This window comes from Lynx canadensis, chromosome B4 (assembly GCF_007474595.2).
Source record: "Lynx canadensis isolate LIC74 chromosome B4, mLynCan4.pri.v2, whole genome shotgun sequence".
NCBI classification, from domain to species: domain Eukaryota; kingdom Metazoa; phylum Chordata; class Mammalia; order Carnivora; family Felidae; genus Lynx; species Lynx canadensis.
In genome coordinates, this window is record NC_044309.1 from 70,369,062 (window position 1) to 70,387,880 (window position 18,819).

An 18,819-nucleotide genomic window follows, 5' to 3' on the forward strand; every position below is an offset into this window, starting at 1 on the left:
ACTGTTATAAATCCTTCAAGGGTAGGATTACAAAAGGGAATACTTAGTTATTTTTAAATTATTATTTCCTTTTATTTCCATCACAAAGTAAGTTAATCACTCCCATTCAAGTTTTTGAATGTAAATTTTTAGAAATATCTCATTTCTAGTAACAGTTTTGTGATCTGTATGTAAAGTCTACTACTATTAAGGATACTAACTTCAACCAGTTTCTTACCTGTTCATTATGAATTACAACTAATTTCACGATTACTATGTTGATAAGATTTCCAATACTTGAGTCCTTGTAGATTGCTGCAACCTACAAGGGAAAACAAAATGTTTCACATTCTACAAGGTTAATCCTACATGAGAGTTCATTTCTAGTTCTTGATAGAACTGCACTTTACTATTGACCTTTTAAGAGCTGTGGTATGAAAACATGTTCTTAGTGTTAGGATCTTATTACATATGCTTTCAGATTTTATAAGACAGCCCTTCATATGTCGTACATGTAAATTTTGATGTATTAACTGCCAAAAAATTATAGTATTTACTTTAGAAAGTGTAAGATCAGATACCTAAATGAGTTATTCCTTCTCAAAAGTAAACTGAATCCAGTCCTAGAACATCAATTGTCTGACCTACCTGCACAGTGTCATCTCCCAGGGACCTTTTCACAAATCCTGATGCCCATGCCACATCTCTTACCAATTAAATCAGAATCTCTGGGGTTGAGACCTAGGCATCAGTATACCTTCAAAATTTTCCTAGTATTTTTTTTTAATGATTCCCATGTGAAACCAAGTTTGAGAAACAGCAACCTTAACCCTATTACTGAGATCGGTCCATGTATCAGCAGCATCTGTATCACCTGGAGCTGATCAGAAATGCAGAATCGAGACCCCACCATGAACTAGTGAATCAAAATCTGCATTTTAACAAAATCAAGTAATTTGAGCACTCGGAACTTGGAAAATACCCTTGAGGATTCAGCAGGAATTTCACTTCATTCTGTGCCACACTCCCTAATTTACATACCATTATACTCCATAGAGAAGTTTTAACTAATATTTTCCAAAATGGCTGTATAGTTCCAATTCTGAATATGCTTAGAATTTTTAATGGTTAGCATTCCTGGAATCCACAGGGACTGATTCATCTAAAATCACATAAGAAACCCGACAAGAGGTCACAGGTCAATAGGCAGGTCACCACCTGGTCTTTAATTTTCCAAAACTGAAAAATGCAATTCTATGAGGCCCTCTACATGGGCTCAGTTTATGATTCTTGGTTAAGGTGCTAATTCACTAATTTATCTCTTCTTGTAGCCATCATAGCGGTTTCTGCTGCAGTAGTGTCTTCATGTTCAATGCCTCTTTCACTCCTTTCAAGACAATCCCCTTGGGACCTGGGCCACCTGTGCAATGAAAGTCATTTCCAAACATAGGTAGTAATCTCTTTGACAATGGCCTTAGTAACATTTTTCTTGATAGGTCTCCCTAGGCAAGGGAGAAAAAAGACTAAATGACTAAGACTACGCTAAAATAAAAAGCTTTTGCACAGCAAAGGGCATCATCATCAAAATTAGACAGAAACCTAATATTTACAAATAATATATCCATTGGGGATTAAGTATCAAAGATATATAAAGACCTTAAAAAACCATCTGATTAAAGTAGGGCAGAGGACCTCAAGAGACATGTTTCCAAAGATGACATGTACATGGCCAACAGACACATGAAAAGATGCTCAACATCACTAATCAGGGAAATGGAAACCCAAACCACATCACTTTACATCTATCAGGAATAGCTAATATCAAAAAGACAAGAAATATCAAGTGTTGGTGACGATATGGAGAAAAAGGAACCTTTGTGGACACAGTTGGTGTAAATGTAAACTCGTTGCAATCACTGTGGAAATCAGTATAGAGGTTTGTCAAACAAAAATAGAAATACTTTGCAATGCAGTTATTCCACTACTGGCTATTTACCCAAAGAAAACCCTAGTTCAAAAGGGTATGTGCACTTGTGTTTATTACAGCATTATTTACAAGAGCCAAGATATGGAAGCAATCTGTGTCCACTGATAGATGAATAAAGACATCATTTTATATGTGTGTGTGTGTGTGTGTGTGTGTGTGTGTGTGTAATAGTATTACTCAGGCATAAGGAGGAGATCGTGCCATTTGCAACAACATGGGAGGAACTTAGCGAGTATATTGCTAAGTGAAAGAAGTCAGGCAAAAGACACTTATAAGTGGAATCTAAAAAGCAAAACCAAGCATTAATAAACCCATAAATACAGAGGACAAACAGGTGGTTGACAGAAGGGAAGAAATAGGCAAAATGAGTGAAAGGGTGGGAGGTACAGGCTTCCAATTATGGAATAAGTCAGGAGGATGAAAGGTACTACATAGGGAATATGGTCAATGGCATTGCATGGTGAACTATGGTAGCTACACGTGAACACAGCATAACATGTAGAGTTGTCAAATCACTGTCGTATACTTGAAACTGATACAGCATTCTTTGTCAACTATAGTTAAAAATTTCTGAAACCTGGATCACCATCTCCTGGACCACGACCCAGACCAAGATAGCAATTGCTTCAGGAGATACTACTTGTCCCATCCTTTTGATTAACATTCAACACTACACCTTGCTTTAATCCAGAGACAGGGAAGACATAGACCCTGATCTTGTGGACCTTAGAGTTTGCTGGAAGTACTAGTGGTGGAGTCCTCATTCCATCAGCCAAAGAGCTGTTTCAATATAATGAATCACCTACATGACTGCTCCAGTTTTTTTTTTTTTTTTTTTTTTTTTGCTACATGGAATAATGACCAGAGCAAGAGCCAAAAACATCTCTGGAAATGCTGACACTGCAGGGTCACCATGGACTTCAATACACTTTCCAGAACTTTATTGTTTTAGCTGTGCAGCCACAGGCATTTACAGGTTGGTTATTTCTACCTACAGTGGTGCCTTTAGCAGAAGTTGTGGTCTTCTGGCATTGAGAGTAAGTACGGGGACAAATCGTTGGCCATCTCAAGCAGGTCTGTTAGCCCCGCAGCACTGCTCACTTGAAAATGGGAGCTGTGGCAACTGGTAGCTGAATTGGTATTTTCCATGCAACTTAAGAAAGTACATACTTCCCATGGAAAACAAAGTATACCCACACTTCAGACTTATCCTTTGATTCAGTGAGTTTAACAGTGGATGCTTTTCTAAGTCCAATTACAAAAGAGAACAATACACCTCAGATTTATGCTCAAAGGCTCTCTTCCACTTAAAAATGAACAGTTGTGAAGACTTCTAGGTCACAAGAGACCATGCATTCTCCATACTTCACATAGGAAAGAGCTTAAGTACTATGAATTATCTACAGGACTAATTTCTTCACTCATTACTCGAAATAGGTGGACTACAAGTGACAATCTGGATGTTATGAATTTATTTTGTAGGTGATACTATATAATATTGAGTTTAAGAAACAGATGTTGCACTTTTATTGAAAAGTAACCAATCTGTAAGATACAGTATATACACATATATAGATGTATACATATATCTATGTGTATGTACATATACATACACACAATTGAAGATTACTAAGCCATACAAAAGAATGAAATCTTGCCATTTGCAATGAATGGATGGAGCTACAGAGTATTATGTTAATCAGAATAAGTCAACCAAATACCAATACCCTATGATTTTAGGTGTGTGGATTTTAAGCATACAAATGAGCAAAGGGGGGAAAAGAGGCAAACCAAGAAACTCTTAATTACAGAGAACTGATGGTTACCCGAGGGGAGGTGGGGGGGTGGTGGTGAAATTGATGATGGGGATTAAGGAGTACACTTGTGATGAACACTGAGCAATGTATAGAAATGTTGAATCACTATGTTGTACAAGTGAAACTAACATATTATAATGCAGGTTAACTGAAATTTAAATGAAAACAAAAATATAACCTCATTCATCCTCAGGTAAAACCTACAAAAAACAGTTCAACTTAATTCTTTACACAATCTCCCCAAAAAACCCTCAGGTTGATACTTTGCTTTTATGCTAAAATGGTATCACTGAGTAATTAAGGTCATCCTATTTAGTTGTATGCATTTCCTGTTTTATGTATAGACCTTCGTAATGTGCTTACATTCAACGTATGTTCCTTTTACTTTGTGTCTATATTTAAAGGTGTTACTGTATAAGTATTCAGTTAAACTGAATTATGAAGCAAGCAGATGACAAGGACCATTTAGTCAGAGGCTTTTGTAATTGACATATACAATGTGCTTCTCTTATCCCCAAACTACCACCCTCCTATTACATTTAGCTCTGACCACTGTATTTTCTAGAACATCAGAATTCTATCCCCTAAGTCCTTCTAATTAGCTCTTGGTATAAAACTTTCTTTCAGAACCCTGATGTGTTTCATGCCCTAGCCCTGACACTACCACTGCAGACACTTGACCATGGCCTCAGAGAAGTCATATGCAGCCAGGAGCCCTTGGTTTTAGTTCTAGCTCTATTGCTAGTTACAAGGAAGTTGGTCAATTCTGGAAATGGACCTCTTTTTGTCTCCGTTCTTGGAACCATGTTGAGGCACCAAGCATCCCTGGTGCCATATCCCATGCCATAGTGTATTCAATTAGTATTTACCAGATGCTATTGAGGGGAGGAGAGTAGAGGCCATTTGTGTTTTAAAGCACAAAAATCATCCCACGGTTTGAGAAATGTGGAGTAAAAAATTTAAACAGCCTATTTGATACTTTTGTGAAGATACCTAACAAATCCACATTATCTAGGAGAGGTATTTCACACAAATGCTTCAACAGTTTTTTTTTTTCCTTCTTCCCATAGAGCATGTCACATGACTAGTATCCCATTCCATAGACTACACAGTAGAAAAATGCTACATCAGCTTTCTTAGATAACCTTTTGTTCTACAGCACCATGTAATATTGATATATAACTATAATCACTACATATTAGAGTGCTGTATTTTACAACTTTATTGATCTAATTAGAATATATTGATTATTTTATTAAGTGTTTGTTCCCCTAGCATATCATGTTTATGCTTCTGTACAAGTCTCACAAAACAGTACTTCATGGATATTTATAAAAAAAAAAAAGTAAAGAAATGATATAAATTCTGTTTAAATATTTTCTTTAAGAAAATTCTAAGCAAAATACACTTCGTGCAAATGAGGTTATTGTCACCATTAACTGACCAACTATTTTGAAATAATTTGTATACACAGCTTCAGCAAATGTATATATGGCATGTTTAGAGGCTGCCTTTTTAAAAAATGATTTAGCCATTTTTAATGGAGATAATTGACATTATATATATATATAAAATCACATATATATAATGAAAACACCACGATAAATCATCACATAGTTCTATTTTCTCTCGTGAGGAGAACTCAGATCTACTCCAAGCAATTTCAAACATACAATAGTCACCACATCAACTATTCACCATCCTGTGCATTACATCCTGAGGACTTGTAACTGTTTACCTCTTGATCGCTTTCACCTTCAAAGTCTTCTACACAAAACTGATTTTAACACAGTGAAGAGACTGTTTACAAAGATCACAAATCTTGTCTGATCTTTTTGCTCGAAATTAGAAAATGATATTCCACAACAAAGTAAATATGCACAAGGAACAAATTTATCCTTATTTACTACATGGAGTACTACCAGAACCAATAATGTAAGTCAACTATACTTCAGCTAAAAATAAATAATCTAAAAATTAAAAATAAGAACACGGAGTTGAAGGAAAAGTGAACATAACGGTCCTACCTGAAGTATGAAAGTATATCATTGTTTTTATTTTAGTGTGGTTAAAAATTTCCTCTACCCTGAACATCAGTGAAATCAAAGGTATTAAGTCAGGGTAATCCAAGTGAGGCTTTTGGTTAAGTGTCTCCAACAGTAACTGTATTTTAATAAACAGGATTCATTCCTGATGATCACATGATGTGCCTTACATTTACATGATTAATTGTGTAAGAAAGTGAAGGCTATCAAGTCAAACCTTTATAAACACAACAGAGTATAAAAGTCTCTGACCTACAGTATTTTCAAGGTTTATTAAATAAATCACTGAATATCAAAGTAAGTTTGTTAAGAAAATAATTGCTCTCGTTACAAATTCTTTGGTTGTTTAGTTATATGTGAATGCCATTTTAGCCTAATACTGTCACCCAAATTCTCTACAGATAAAAGCTTTGGTATTGAAAATAGTTGAACATCTTTGGTCATTTAACACAAACTCTTATTTTATTGGATACACTATACATAATTCCGTTCTTCCCAATTTTCATATTAATGCCAGAATCACTTTGAATAACAGATCACTAAGGTATCCGTACAGCACTATAGTGAATTAAATCACACAAATTTCTCCATCACTGTACTCATTTTGTTGAATTGTTGAAAGTAAAGAAAAAGACAGCACAATTGTCTGTAAGGTTAAGGGCAGATAATCCTCTAAATGGTGTCCATAATCCATGTGCTCAGTGTTGAAGCATTAAGCTATTTCTCCATTTTATATAGAGCCAACATACAAAAACTTTATCATTTTGAACTTTTCTTTAAATGGCTCACAAACTTCAAGTATAAATCACATTTTCTTGTCTTTTTCCTAAATTACTGTCACCAAGAACATTACCAATATCCTGTGTGTTTGAATAAATGTAGTTAATGCCTCCTTAAAAATGAGGACAAAATGTGCAAAATCTCGGTTTCCTTCCTCAATCGGAAACACATCTGCAGACACTTACATGGAGACTGCATTCCTCTTATCACTTCAGAACAATTTTGGAAATGGACTTCACGAGTGGAGATGAAACAAGTTGAACTACACTTGACTATTTCTACAAGGTGTGCCCAACTGTTCCAGTTTGCTAGGACTAAGGGGTTTCCAGGGCCAGGAGTCTCAACCCTAGAACTAGAAAAGTCCCATGCAAAATAAGAAGAGTCTGTCACTCTTGCTCCAAGATTCCATTCACATGGTTTACATCTGCAACTACAGCTATGACCACAGCTTTTCACTAATAACATATATACAGAACCATGAAGTCTGACTTTCCTGTATTCTTACCTGAACATTCTTTAGGTTTTTATTTAAATTCCAGTTAGTTAATGTACAGTATAAAACTAGTTTCAGGTGTACAATATAGTGGTTCAACACTTCCATATTACACCTGGTGCTCATCACAAGTCCACTCTTTAATCCTGACCTGTTTTTCCCCCGTCCTTACCTCCCCCCACCCCTATCCAGTAACCACGCGTTTGTTGTCTACAGTTAACCTGTCTTGGTTTGCCTCTTTTCCCCCCCTCTCTTCCTTTGTTTCTTAAATTCCACCTATTCTTTTAATGAAAAAGAATGGAGAAGGACTAAATGCAGGTAATTTGTCATCTGAACTTTGACCTTTGACAAAGCAAGCATATACAAAACCCAAACTACCTCAAAAGAGAAACTGTCCTAAATTTTTCCTCCTACCTATCTACATTTGGAATGCTCCCCTCTTCCCTAACGCTGCTTCAGTCTATCTCCTTGTGAATGAAAACTCAACACAACCAGCTGACTACATCTACAAACATCTCATCTTCAACTGCAATTGGCTCTCCTAGTGGGACTAAGGGTCTAGGAAGTAACATGTGCATATATTGGGCTACTGTTTCAAGCAATCTGAGAAGCTGATTTACTTTCTATGAAGTCAGAAGAAGGTCTGTTTTGCCCTTTATCAACTGTGACTTTATGTCACAGTATCTTCTCCAAACAATGATTATATTGATTTTTATGTGAAATACAGGTACCAAAACATTTCTGAGTATGTATTGCCAAAGCTGTGTGGCTATTTCCTTCTTCTAGTCATTATTTCTACAGCATGGATATCAGAGTTACCCATAATTAAACAGGCTTCAAAATCTGTCACCTTTACAAAATCTAGTGTTTTCCTTGGGAATCTCTACCCTCCTTCCCACAATTTTCTTAATGACTATCTCCTTTACCCGCATAAATTTACTAAGTTTATCTTACACTGTTCCATATACTTGATACAATTTCCTACATTATCAACTGACATCTTCCATGCCTGTACTCTCATTAGAATCCCCTCATAATGAGCTTGCCAAACTCAGATGTAGATAGTTATACAGCTAGATAATTACACTTTTTGTTACTTCAGATTCAGAAGTAAAAACATGTTATCAGGATAAATTTCCACGTATTGCTCTGTTTTCATTTTAAAAACTCAGGTCAATAAATGTCCTATTATACACAATTCAGAAATCACTTTGAGTCATCTATTACAATGTCATGCATTCTGAAAAAGAGTACTACTTTTTTTTAACATCAATTTATTATTGAGAGACTGAGCATGAGCATGGGAGGGGCAGAGGGGAGGAGACCCAGAATTCAAAGCAGGTTCCAGGCTCCAAGCTGTCAGCACAGAGCCCAACGTAGGGCTTGAACTCACAGACTGGGAGATCATGACCTGAGCCAAAGCCAGACATTTAACCGACTGAACCACCCAGGCACCCCCCAAAAAGTATTACTTTAATTACTTATTTATCTTTCATGAACTATTGAATGCCTACTTGGTACCAGATACTATACTTAGGCAACATGGGCCATTTATTCTTAGCACATATAAGAATTTAAGGTAAAATGTTACATATAAGGAAAAAAACGGGGTCTTATCTTCAAATAACAATGTACTGAACTGGACATTTCTAGCCAAGAAAAGTTTACAATAACCAATAGATGTATCCTGGCCATGTCTGTTCCATTAAGTAGATCTAAATTCCTTACATGTGAATAAAGGTACTTCCAAGCCATGAGATATGTTCCGATAACCTGAATCTGTATAAATAGGTGACTATATAACTCATTAATTAAACCAGGGGACTCTTGAGCATGAAAGATGCTTTTAGTAATTACTCCAAAAGAACAGGCCTAAATCCAGAAGAGTCCAGACAACAGATTTAAGTATGTGTATGTATTTGGTATATATAAGATATAGAGTTCTACCACTGTAGAACTAGTCTAGGTCCTTCACTAGGTCTAGAATTTTGTTCCAGGATACTGCCACCACCCCTACTCAAAATAGATGTTAATATGAGGTCAAGAACTCTGATAGCTACTGTGATCTTACATTCCAAATTTGCTAAAGCAGCTCTCTAATAGCCTGTCCTTTAATCTCCATAAATACATTTATAATGTAAAGTGTCATTTTGTCCCAATGAAAATGAAAACAATAGTCCCAAATCTTTGGGATGCAGTAAAAGTGGTCCTAAGAGGGAAGTTTATAGCAATACAGTTCCACCTTCCTACCAGAAGAAAAATCTTGAACCACCTACCTGTATACCACCTAAAGGAGCTAGAAAAACAAACAACCCAAAACCAGCAAAAAGGAAATGATAAAGATTAGAGTATAAATAAGTAATATATAAAACTAAAAAAATACAACAGATGAATGAAACCAGGAGCTGGTTCTTTGAAAAGATCAACAAAATTGATAAACTTCCAGCCAGACTCATTAAAAAAAAAAAGTGCAGAAAAAGTCACAAATATCACAAATTAAAGAGGAACAAAACCAAAGAAATACAGACAACTGTAAGAGGAGATTATGAAAACTCATGCCAACAAATTGAACCAAGAAAAAATGAATTCCTAGAAACATAACCTACCAAAACTGAAGCAGGAAGAGTAGAAATTTGAACAGATGGATTACCAGCAATGAAATTGAATCAGTAATCAACAAACTCCCATTAAAAGTCTAGAACAGTTGGTTTCATAGGAAGACTCTGAACATTTATAGTTAATACCCATTCTCCTCAAACTATTCCAAAAAAGGGGAAAAAATAAAGGAAATTCATTCTGTAAGGTCAGTATCATCCAGACATCAAAACCAGATAAAGACACCACACACACACACACACACACACACACACACACACACACACACACACACACAGAACTAGGGGCCAGTATCTCTGATGAAAACACATGTAAAAATCCTCAACAAAATACTAGCAAACTGAATCCCATGATGCATTGAAAAACCATTCACCATGATCAAGTACGATTTATTCCTAGGATACAAGGTGGTTCAATATTTGTAAATAAATCAACGTGATACATCACAATAAGGATAAAAACCATCTCATCATTTCAACAGATACAGATAAAGCATTTGACAAAGTACAACATCCATTCATAAAAACCCTCAACAAAGCAGGCTTAGAGAGAACATACCTCAACATAGTAAAGGCCCTATATAAATAACCACAATTAACAACATTCAACAGGGAAAAACTGAGCTTTTCAACCAACGATCAGGAACAAAACAAGGATGTCTACTCTCATGACTTCTATTCAACATAGAAGTAAGTCCTAGCCACGGTAATTAGGCAAGAAACAAAATAATAGGTATCTAAATTGGTAAGAAATAAAACTTACACTAGTTGCAAATCTAGTGATACCATATGTAGAAAACCCTAATGATTCCAAAAAACTGGAATAAGTGAATTCAATAAATTTGCAGGATTCAAAAATCCATGTACAGAAATCTGTTGCATTTTTATACATGAATAAAGCAGGATACATAGAAGAACACAATCCCATTTATATCAGCACTAAAAATAATCAAGTATCTAGGAATAAACTTAATCCAAGAGATGAAAGACCTTTATTCTGAAAACTATAAAACAGATTAAATAAGTTCAAGGAAATCTAAAGAAATGGAAAGACATTTTATACAGGTTGCAAGAACAAATCTTTTTAGAATGTCTATAGTACCCAAAGCAATCTATGGATTTAATACAATCCATATCAAAATACCACCAAGGATTTTTCAGAGAGAGAGAGAGAACAATCCTAAAATTTCTATGAGACAGATAAAGACCCTGGTAGCCAAAGCCATCTTGAAGCAGACAAATAAAACTGGAGGTATCCTAATTCCAGACTTCAAGTTATATTAAAAAGCTGTAGTAATTAAAACAGTACTGTACTGGCATAAAAATAGACCTATAGATCAATAGATCCAAATACAGAACTCTGAAACACACCCATAGTTATATGGTCAATTAATCTTTAACAAAACAGGAAAGAACATCCAGTGGGAAAAAGACGGTCTCTTCAACCAATGGTGTTGGGAAAACTGGACAGCAACATGCAAAAGAATAAAACTGGATCCTTTCTCACACCATGTACAAAAATAAACTCAAAATGGATCAAAGACCTACACAGAAGACACGAAACCATAAAAATCCTAGAAGAGAGCACAGGAAGCAATTTCTCTGACATCAGTCTAACAGTTTTTTTTTCATATAGGCCTCCTGCAGCAAGGGAAATAAAAGCAAAAATAAACCATTGGGACATCAAAATAGAAAACTCTGCAGAGCAAGGGAAACCAACAACAAAACTAAAAAGCAACCTACAGAAAGGGAAAAAAGCTATTTGCAAATGGCATATCCATGTACGAGTATGGATGGATATATATCCAAAATAAAGAATTGATTCAACAGCCAAAAAACCACATAATCCAATTTTAAAAATGGGCAGAAAACATGAACAGGAATTTCTCCAAAGACATACAGATGGCCAACAGACATGCTCAAAATTTCTCAACAGGGGAAATGCAAATCAAAACTACAAGGGGTTATCAACTCACACCCATCAGGATGGCTAAAATAACACAAGAAACAAGTGTTGGTGAGGATGTGGAGAAAAAGAAACTCTCTTGCACCATTGGTGGAAAAGCAAACTGGTACAGCCACTATAGAAAAAAGTGTGGAACTTCCTCAAAAAGTAAAAACAGAACTGCCCTATGATCCAGTAATTGCCCTACTGGGTACTTACCCTCCAAAACACCTAAACACTAATTCAAAGTGACACATGCACTCCTATGTTTATTGCAGCATTATTTACAAAAGCCAAGTTATGGAAGCAGCCCAAGTGTCCACTGATAAATGAATGGAGAAAGAGGTGGTGTGCATGTGTCTGACATACACACGTAATGGAATATTACTTAGCCATAAAAAATGAAGCCTTGCCATTTGAAACAACATGGATGGAGCTGGAGTATAATGCTAAGCAAATTAAGTCAGAAAGACAAATATGATCTTATTCACGTGTGGAATTTAACAATGAGCAAAGGTTAAAAAAAAAAAAAAAAAAAAAAAAGACAGACTCTTAACCATAGAGAACTAAGGATTACCACCAGAAAAGGAGGTGGGTGAAATCGGTGATGGAGATTAAAGAGTACATTTATCATGATGAGCACCAAGTATAGAACTGTTGAATGTTCACCTGAAACTAATAGAACACTATGTTAACAATATATTAAGCTGGAATTAAAATTAAAAACCTTAAAAATAAAATATCATTTATTCCAATTTCTGACTTGACAAGTATAGCAATAGCAAAATAGTTTCCATTCCTTCTGTGCAGAAATAAGATTTAAATATCAGATTGGGGGGTGGGGAGGCACACCTGGGTGGCTCAGTCATGGTTCTTGAGTTCAAGCCCCACATCGAGCTCTGTGCTGACTGCCCAGAGCCTGGAGCCTACTTCAGATTTTGTGTCTCCCTCTCGCTCTCTGTCCCTCCCCCACTCATGGTTCTATCTCTCAAAAAACGAATGAATGTTAAAAATATATATATAAATCAGAATCACAGAAAGCTCAGTGGGTCAATTGGTTAAGCCTCCAGCTCTGGATTTTGGTTCAGGTCATGATCTCACAGTTTATGAGTTTGAATCCCACATTAGGCTCTGCACTGATAGCACGGCGCCTGCTTGGGATTCTCTCTCCCTCTCTCTGTACCCTTCCCCTGCGCACATGTGCTCACAATCTCCTCCCCTCCCCCCAAAATAAATAAGCTTTAAAAAAACAATCAGATTCAAAGGGTGAAATATCAGGGCTACTAGAATCTTCCCTGTCACCAAAGGGTAAAAAATATAGGATACTGAAAATACTCGAATTATTCTTTAAGTGTTTTCAGAGACTTTCAAATCTTTTAACAAGTTCGAGTAACTTTTCAGATAAATGTGAAGGAAACATTACACATCTTAGAAAGTTTAAAGGACAAGTTTACTTACAATTGACATTAGTGTTAGTACATAGTGCTGCAAATTCTGTCCATGATGATGAACCATTTTAGCGTCAGCTGTAACCATAACTTCCACATATCTCGGGTAGGATAAAAAACGTTTTTTCCTGGAATGTAATTGACTTCTTTCATCTTCCAATGATTTATTTTTTGAAGGGTACCCTAAAACCATTTCCTTCTTTACATTAAGATCTTCATTTGTGTTGCTGTAGTTTTGAAAGGGTAAAGTGGTTTTCTTTATTTGACTCTCTGGGGGGAGAAAAGAATATAATGCAGAGCCATTAAATTAGGTGGGACTAAAAATACTGCACAAAATAGGCAAAAATACACACACATCACCTTCCAACATGAAATAAAAGATAAAAAGAAATTTAACTCCGTGATGCAGCAGTTTATTACTATTCCCACTAATAAAATGTTATTTTTCATAGATTGGCCCAACGGAAACCAAACTCCAAGTCTTTTTTTTTTTTTTTTCTAAACAGCTATGACTGTTCAAGAGCATTTATTAACGGTAGAAAAATTTTAAACTGAGGAGTCCCCCTTTTTTTCCCTCAGGTAAACTGGGTGCTCAAGCCAATGGCATTTCAACTCATTATAGATCAATCACATTTTGTATGATACACAACAAAACCTTTTGTTAGACATCATGTAAAGATCACCAGACAGAAAAACCATGAAACATTGGTAACTCTTTGAATCCAGAAAAACTGTAGATCTGTATTTTATAATATTTGATTTATAAGATACCTGATTACTTTTGTTTGGTTATGTTTAAATACAGAATTCAGGGGCACCTGGGTAGCTCAGTCAGTTGTGTCTGACTTCGGCCCAAGTCAAGATCTCACAGATCCTGAGTTTGGACCCTACAGTGGGTTTGCTGGTGTTACTGCAGAGCCTCGTTCAATCCCCTGTGCCCCTCTCTCTACTCATTCCCTGCTTACCTTCTCTCAAAAATAAAACTTTTTAGGAATGAAAAAATACAGCAAATTATTCAATGTTAATCACAGATGCCATGGGTAAGTCCTTTAGTCTTCTGTATTTTTTTCTGACAACTGTTTGCAAGTATTTAACAGAAAAGTGGACCAAAGCAATCAGGTAAGAAGAAATCCAAGGTCCCGGATACTTGATAAACCGAATACCAAAACTATTCAGACTCAGTTGTACTATAAGGATTAGACAGAAATATAAGAGTATGACAACAATAATTTCATTTTAAATAAGCAGTAATCTTATGGTTGTAAGTAATCAAAGTCCTTAAGCATGGTTTCCACATGTCAACTTTTTCTAATTCTTAAAACCATCCTGCCCTTTGATACTACTGTGCACTTATGTTTTGAAATTTATCTCATTGGGAAATTCTGAACTTGGCAAACCGTGTATAGCCCTAAAACTTTGTCCTACCATCTTTATCCGGGGGTGACTCCACCACTAAAATATCCACTTTGTAGACCCAGATGTAATTTAATATACCAATCTCAGAGTCAATAGGAAGTAAATATACTCTGACTTGTTCATCAGTTTAAAATAAACATTATACCTACTCTACATCAAGGATCATTTAGAAATTGCAGAGCAAACAGAACCTTATAAAGTTTATACTCTAGTAGGAAGAGACAAGAAGTAATACGTATTTAAGAATAAATTTCAGAATAACTAAATGCTTCAGTAACAATTCAACTTCGAGACAAAAACTGATTCTACCTACCCAAACGGCTTAAATTTAAAAAACAGCACCAAGTGTTAGAGCAACCACTTTGGAAAAACCGCTTGGCAATTTTCAAGTTTGACACATATGTACACCTACCCCCGTAATTTTACTCATTTTATACCTATGGAAAGTATGTCAACAAAAAGACTTATGTAAGACCATGCATAGCAAGACTAGCACATATAGATCAATGGAACAGAACACAGAGGCCAGAAATAAACACTGATGTATTTGGTCAAATGATCTTCAAGGGTGCTCTATGGGTTAAAGAATGATATCCTTGACAAGAGGTGATGAGTAAACGGAGTATCCACATGCAGAAGCATGAAATTAGAGCCTTAGCTTGTAAAACTCAACATCTTAAAGACCTAAAAGACCCCAAACTCTCCAAGTCCTGAGAAAGAACATGGAAGAAAAGCTTCATGATATTGGATTTCACAAGGACTGCTTGGATGGGTAGGACACCATAGCACAGATGACTAAATAGACAAATGGGACTACATCAAATTTTTAAATTGCACCAAAGGACAGACACAACAGACTGAAAAGGAAGACTACTGAATGGGAGAAAATATCTACAAATCTGTTTTCCTGAAGAGGAGAATTAGAAAGCCCATTTTGCATCCTTTTAAGGCCTTTAGTTCAAAATAATCTGTATGCTAAAGTGGCCTATCTTGGGTTAGTATATTCTACCACCCATCCCAGACCAGGTTTTCAAAAGATTAGACCATTCACATAGAGCTATTAGATCAGGACTTAGTAAACAGTCGTTATTATTTTTGTCATTACTAGTTATGAAGAAATAATGTGTTGACAGACACATGCCCTTCAAATTAACTTTAAAAAAAAATGTCTAACTGCCATGTCGTTTAAGAAAAATGGTCAGCTATTTTGTTGCTAGGTTTATAAAATTAGAGTTAAAATGCTCATCCACAGAGTTGTGCTGTGATGCTTAAATTCTTGAGGCAGGAGCAGTGGGTGATTCTGTTTGGCAATCTCAGGGCATTGTTACACAAGCATGCGTCAAGTGGAAAACAAAGTTGTTCATTCTCATTACTTTAGGAAAGTGATTCACAAGTGTTTAACAGCTCTTATAACAGACTCCGGTGTACCATAATCCCCTTGTTTTAAAAATATTTCTACGTCTCATGAGAAATGTAGCCTTAGTTTTGGGGTGATGGTGATATATAACAGCAGGTGCTTTATTTTTCTTTGGGGGGGAGGTTGGATTTTATCTTTAATTACTTAAGACAAATGGCTCTCCAAAGCTATTGAGCTGTGTTTCCACTCTTCTTTAAGTCTTGATGTGCCAGGTTCTGGAGCTTTTGCTTAGCAGATGCTTTCAGGAAGCCTGAAGGGAAAGTATTGATTAGGCTCTTTCTGGCTGACAGTCATATACTGGTGACATATTCACCTATTTGGCTGGCAGCAAAGTCTTCCTTTTTTTTCCACTAGGTTCACTACTGGCAGCAGAATCTTGCCTAGTGATACCGGATTGTCATAAGCACGGTGCACCATCTACTTGCAATTGTTGTTGGTAAGCCATTATGGAAGTAAAAGAACATGCTTGGATCTGTGTTTAAATTTTTTTAATGGATCTCTTTATCAATACTTATTAGATAAAGCTCATGGGATTTTCTGTTTATTTGCTAGAATAAGTCATTCTGGAATATGCTCCTTGAACTCCATTAAATGTACTGTAATCTGATTTGAAATTATCATGGGAAATTTTTTCAACATTGTAGTATTAATGAGTATCAATTTAATAGATGCATGCTGTGAACCAGTGTTATAGGAACTTGATAGACTGCAATAGTTAGGACCATAGTAAGTACCATTCACTCAAACTTCCTATTTAAAAAAAGCATCAGAACTATGATGAAATGCAGAATGTAACTTTCTTATTATATATTGGATTATTATTTATGGACTAAAAAAGGCAAGCTCCATTAACCCACTGACCTTTATTTTCTCCCCCAGATAATTACATTCTAATGGAAATACAGGAATGGTAGGGATCACAAATACAACTCCCTGAACAAATGGGGAGATACGTGTGTGTACACATGGTGTGTATATACAGATATATACACATACGATGTCTTTTTTTATTTTAATTTTTTTTAACATTTATTTTTGAGACAGAGAGAGACAGAGCATGAATGGGGGAGGGGCAGAGAGAGAGGGAGACACAGAATCGGAAGTAGGCTCCAGGCTCTGATCCATCAGCCCAGAGCCCGACACAGGGCTCGAACTCACAGACCAGGAGATCGTGACCTGAGCTGAAGTTGGACACTCAACCAACTGAGCCACCCAGGAGCCCCATACGATGTCTTTTTAAAAGACTCCTACAACTCCACAAAAAATAGCCCTATTCAAATATGGGCAAAGGATGTGAATAGACATTTCACCAAAGGCAATATATAAATGGCCAAACAACCATGTGACAAGATGCTCATTACCAATTAGAAAAATTCAAATGAAAGCTACAGTGAGGTATCACTTCACTCCCACTAGGATGGCTACTATAAAAAAACCTAAGTGTTGGTGAGAATGTGCAGACATTGCAATCCCTGCAAACTATTGGTGGGATTATAAAAATGGTGCAACCGCTACAGAAAATAAAGGTGTCTGAAAATATTACAAATAGAACTACTGTAAGATCCAGCAAGTCTACTTCTGAGATGTTCAAAGAAAAAAATCAAAAGCAGGGTCTTCAAGAGGTATTTCTACACCCACATTCCATGCAGCATTGTTCACAATAGCCAAAAGATGGAAGCAACCCTAATGTCCATCAATGGATAAATGAAATGTGGTATATACATACTATGGATTATTCAGCCTTAAAAAGGAAATTTTTACATGCTAAAGAACCTTGACATTATGCTAAGAAGCCAGTCACAAAAGAAAAGGCTGTATAATTTCACTTACATGAGGTGTCTAAAATAATCAAATTCATACAAAGCTGAATGGGTAGTTACTCAGTCAGTATCTCACTGAGAAATCTCCTCAAGAGTGTCCAGCTTGGGCGCTAAGAAAATCAACTATTTCCCTTGCTAGCAATAGTAGGTAAAATGGGAATATAATCCAATTAAGGAAGCACTGTGGTTTGAAGAAGTTAGACTGATGAGAGTAATTTAGAGTAGATGGCTCTATATAGGCTAAAATAATGAAACAAATGAGAACTCCAAACTGGAATGATTAAAGGCAACAACATAGCAATTAATAGAAAAAATAGAATAAAAGGGGAAAGAAGCTTCTGGAACAATACTACAAAATTGCACGTCTAAAGATTTAATTCTGGCTAAGTTAAAAAGGAAAAACTAGCCAGTATCAAGCTCCTATGGACATTAACAAGTAATACAAGCAATTTGATGGAAATGAATTTAGAGCTGTTTTCTAGAACATTCTTGGAAAAACACAACTTATCAAATATGGCCTTATGAAGAATTAAAAAGCCTAAATAACCACCTAACTTTTTAAAAGTTTGTCCAAATAAAAAAGTCTAAAAATTGAGTCCTAATCAATTTTCCCCCAAATAATCCAAGTTCCAAGAGCTTCACCACTAAATACTATTAAGTATTTAAAAAAAAGAACAGTACTTTTTCAAATACTGTAGGATTTGCAAAAAAGAAAACAACTCCAAATTCGTTTCATAAGGTTCTTAGAAGATGACAGGAAAGAGGATTTTCATGATCTTAGTTAAAATTTCAAAAAAGGAAAGGATTGCTTAGGACACAAACAATACTAAATATTATAAACTATTCATTTGAATAAATTAAGACTGAACTTGTGTTCACTAAAAACACCATTATGGGAGAAGATACTTGCAATATAAACAAGTGGCTTATATATGGGTTATATAGTTAAACCATAATTGATAAAAACCAGTAAAATTAAGGGAGACTTGAATACTTCACAATAGACAAAATCCAAAAATATATGAACATATGAAATGCTGCCAAAATATTATCATGA

General features: G+C 35.7%; 1 protein-coding gene and 1 long non-coding RNA gene across 2 annotated transcripts in view; both read right to left on the reverse strand.

Moving 5' to 3' along the window:
* Positions 1 to 18,819, reverse strand: part of ADAMTS20 (ADAM metallopeptidase with thrombospondin type 1 motif 20) — a 177,954-nt gene that overhangs the window by 121,682 nt on the left and 37,453 nt on the right. Inside the window, exons 4-5 of the mRNA XM_030322578.1 lie at positions 13,120 to 13,379; positions 218 to 301 (exon numbers count right to left, since the gene is read on the reverse strand). Of these exons, the coding sequence (XP_030178438.1) occupies positions 218 to 301; positions 13,120 to 13,379 (344 nt within the window). The remainder of the gene's footprint in view (positions 1 to 217; positions 302 to 13,119; positions 13,380 to 18,819) is intronic.
* LOC115518966 lies at positions 2,237 to 3,682 on the reverse strand. Its single transcript, XR_003970359.1, has 3 exons — positions 3,607 to 3,682; positions 3,286 to 3,296; positions 2,237 to 2,248 (listed from the first exon to the last, which is right to left on the reverse strand). It is a non-coding gene; the product is annotated as an uncharacterized LOC115518966 (long non-coding RNA).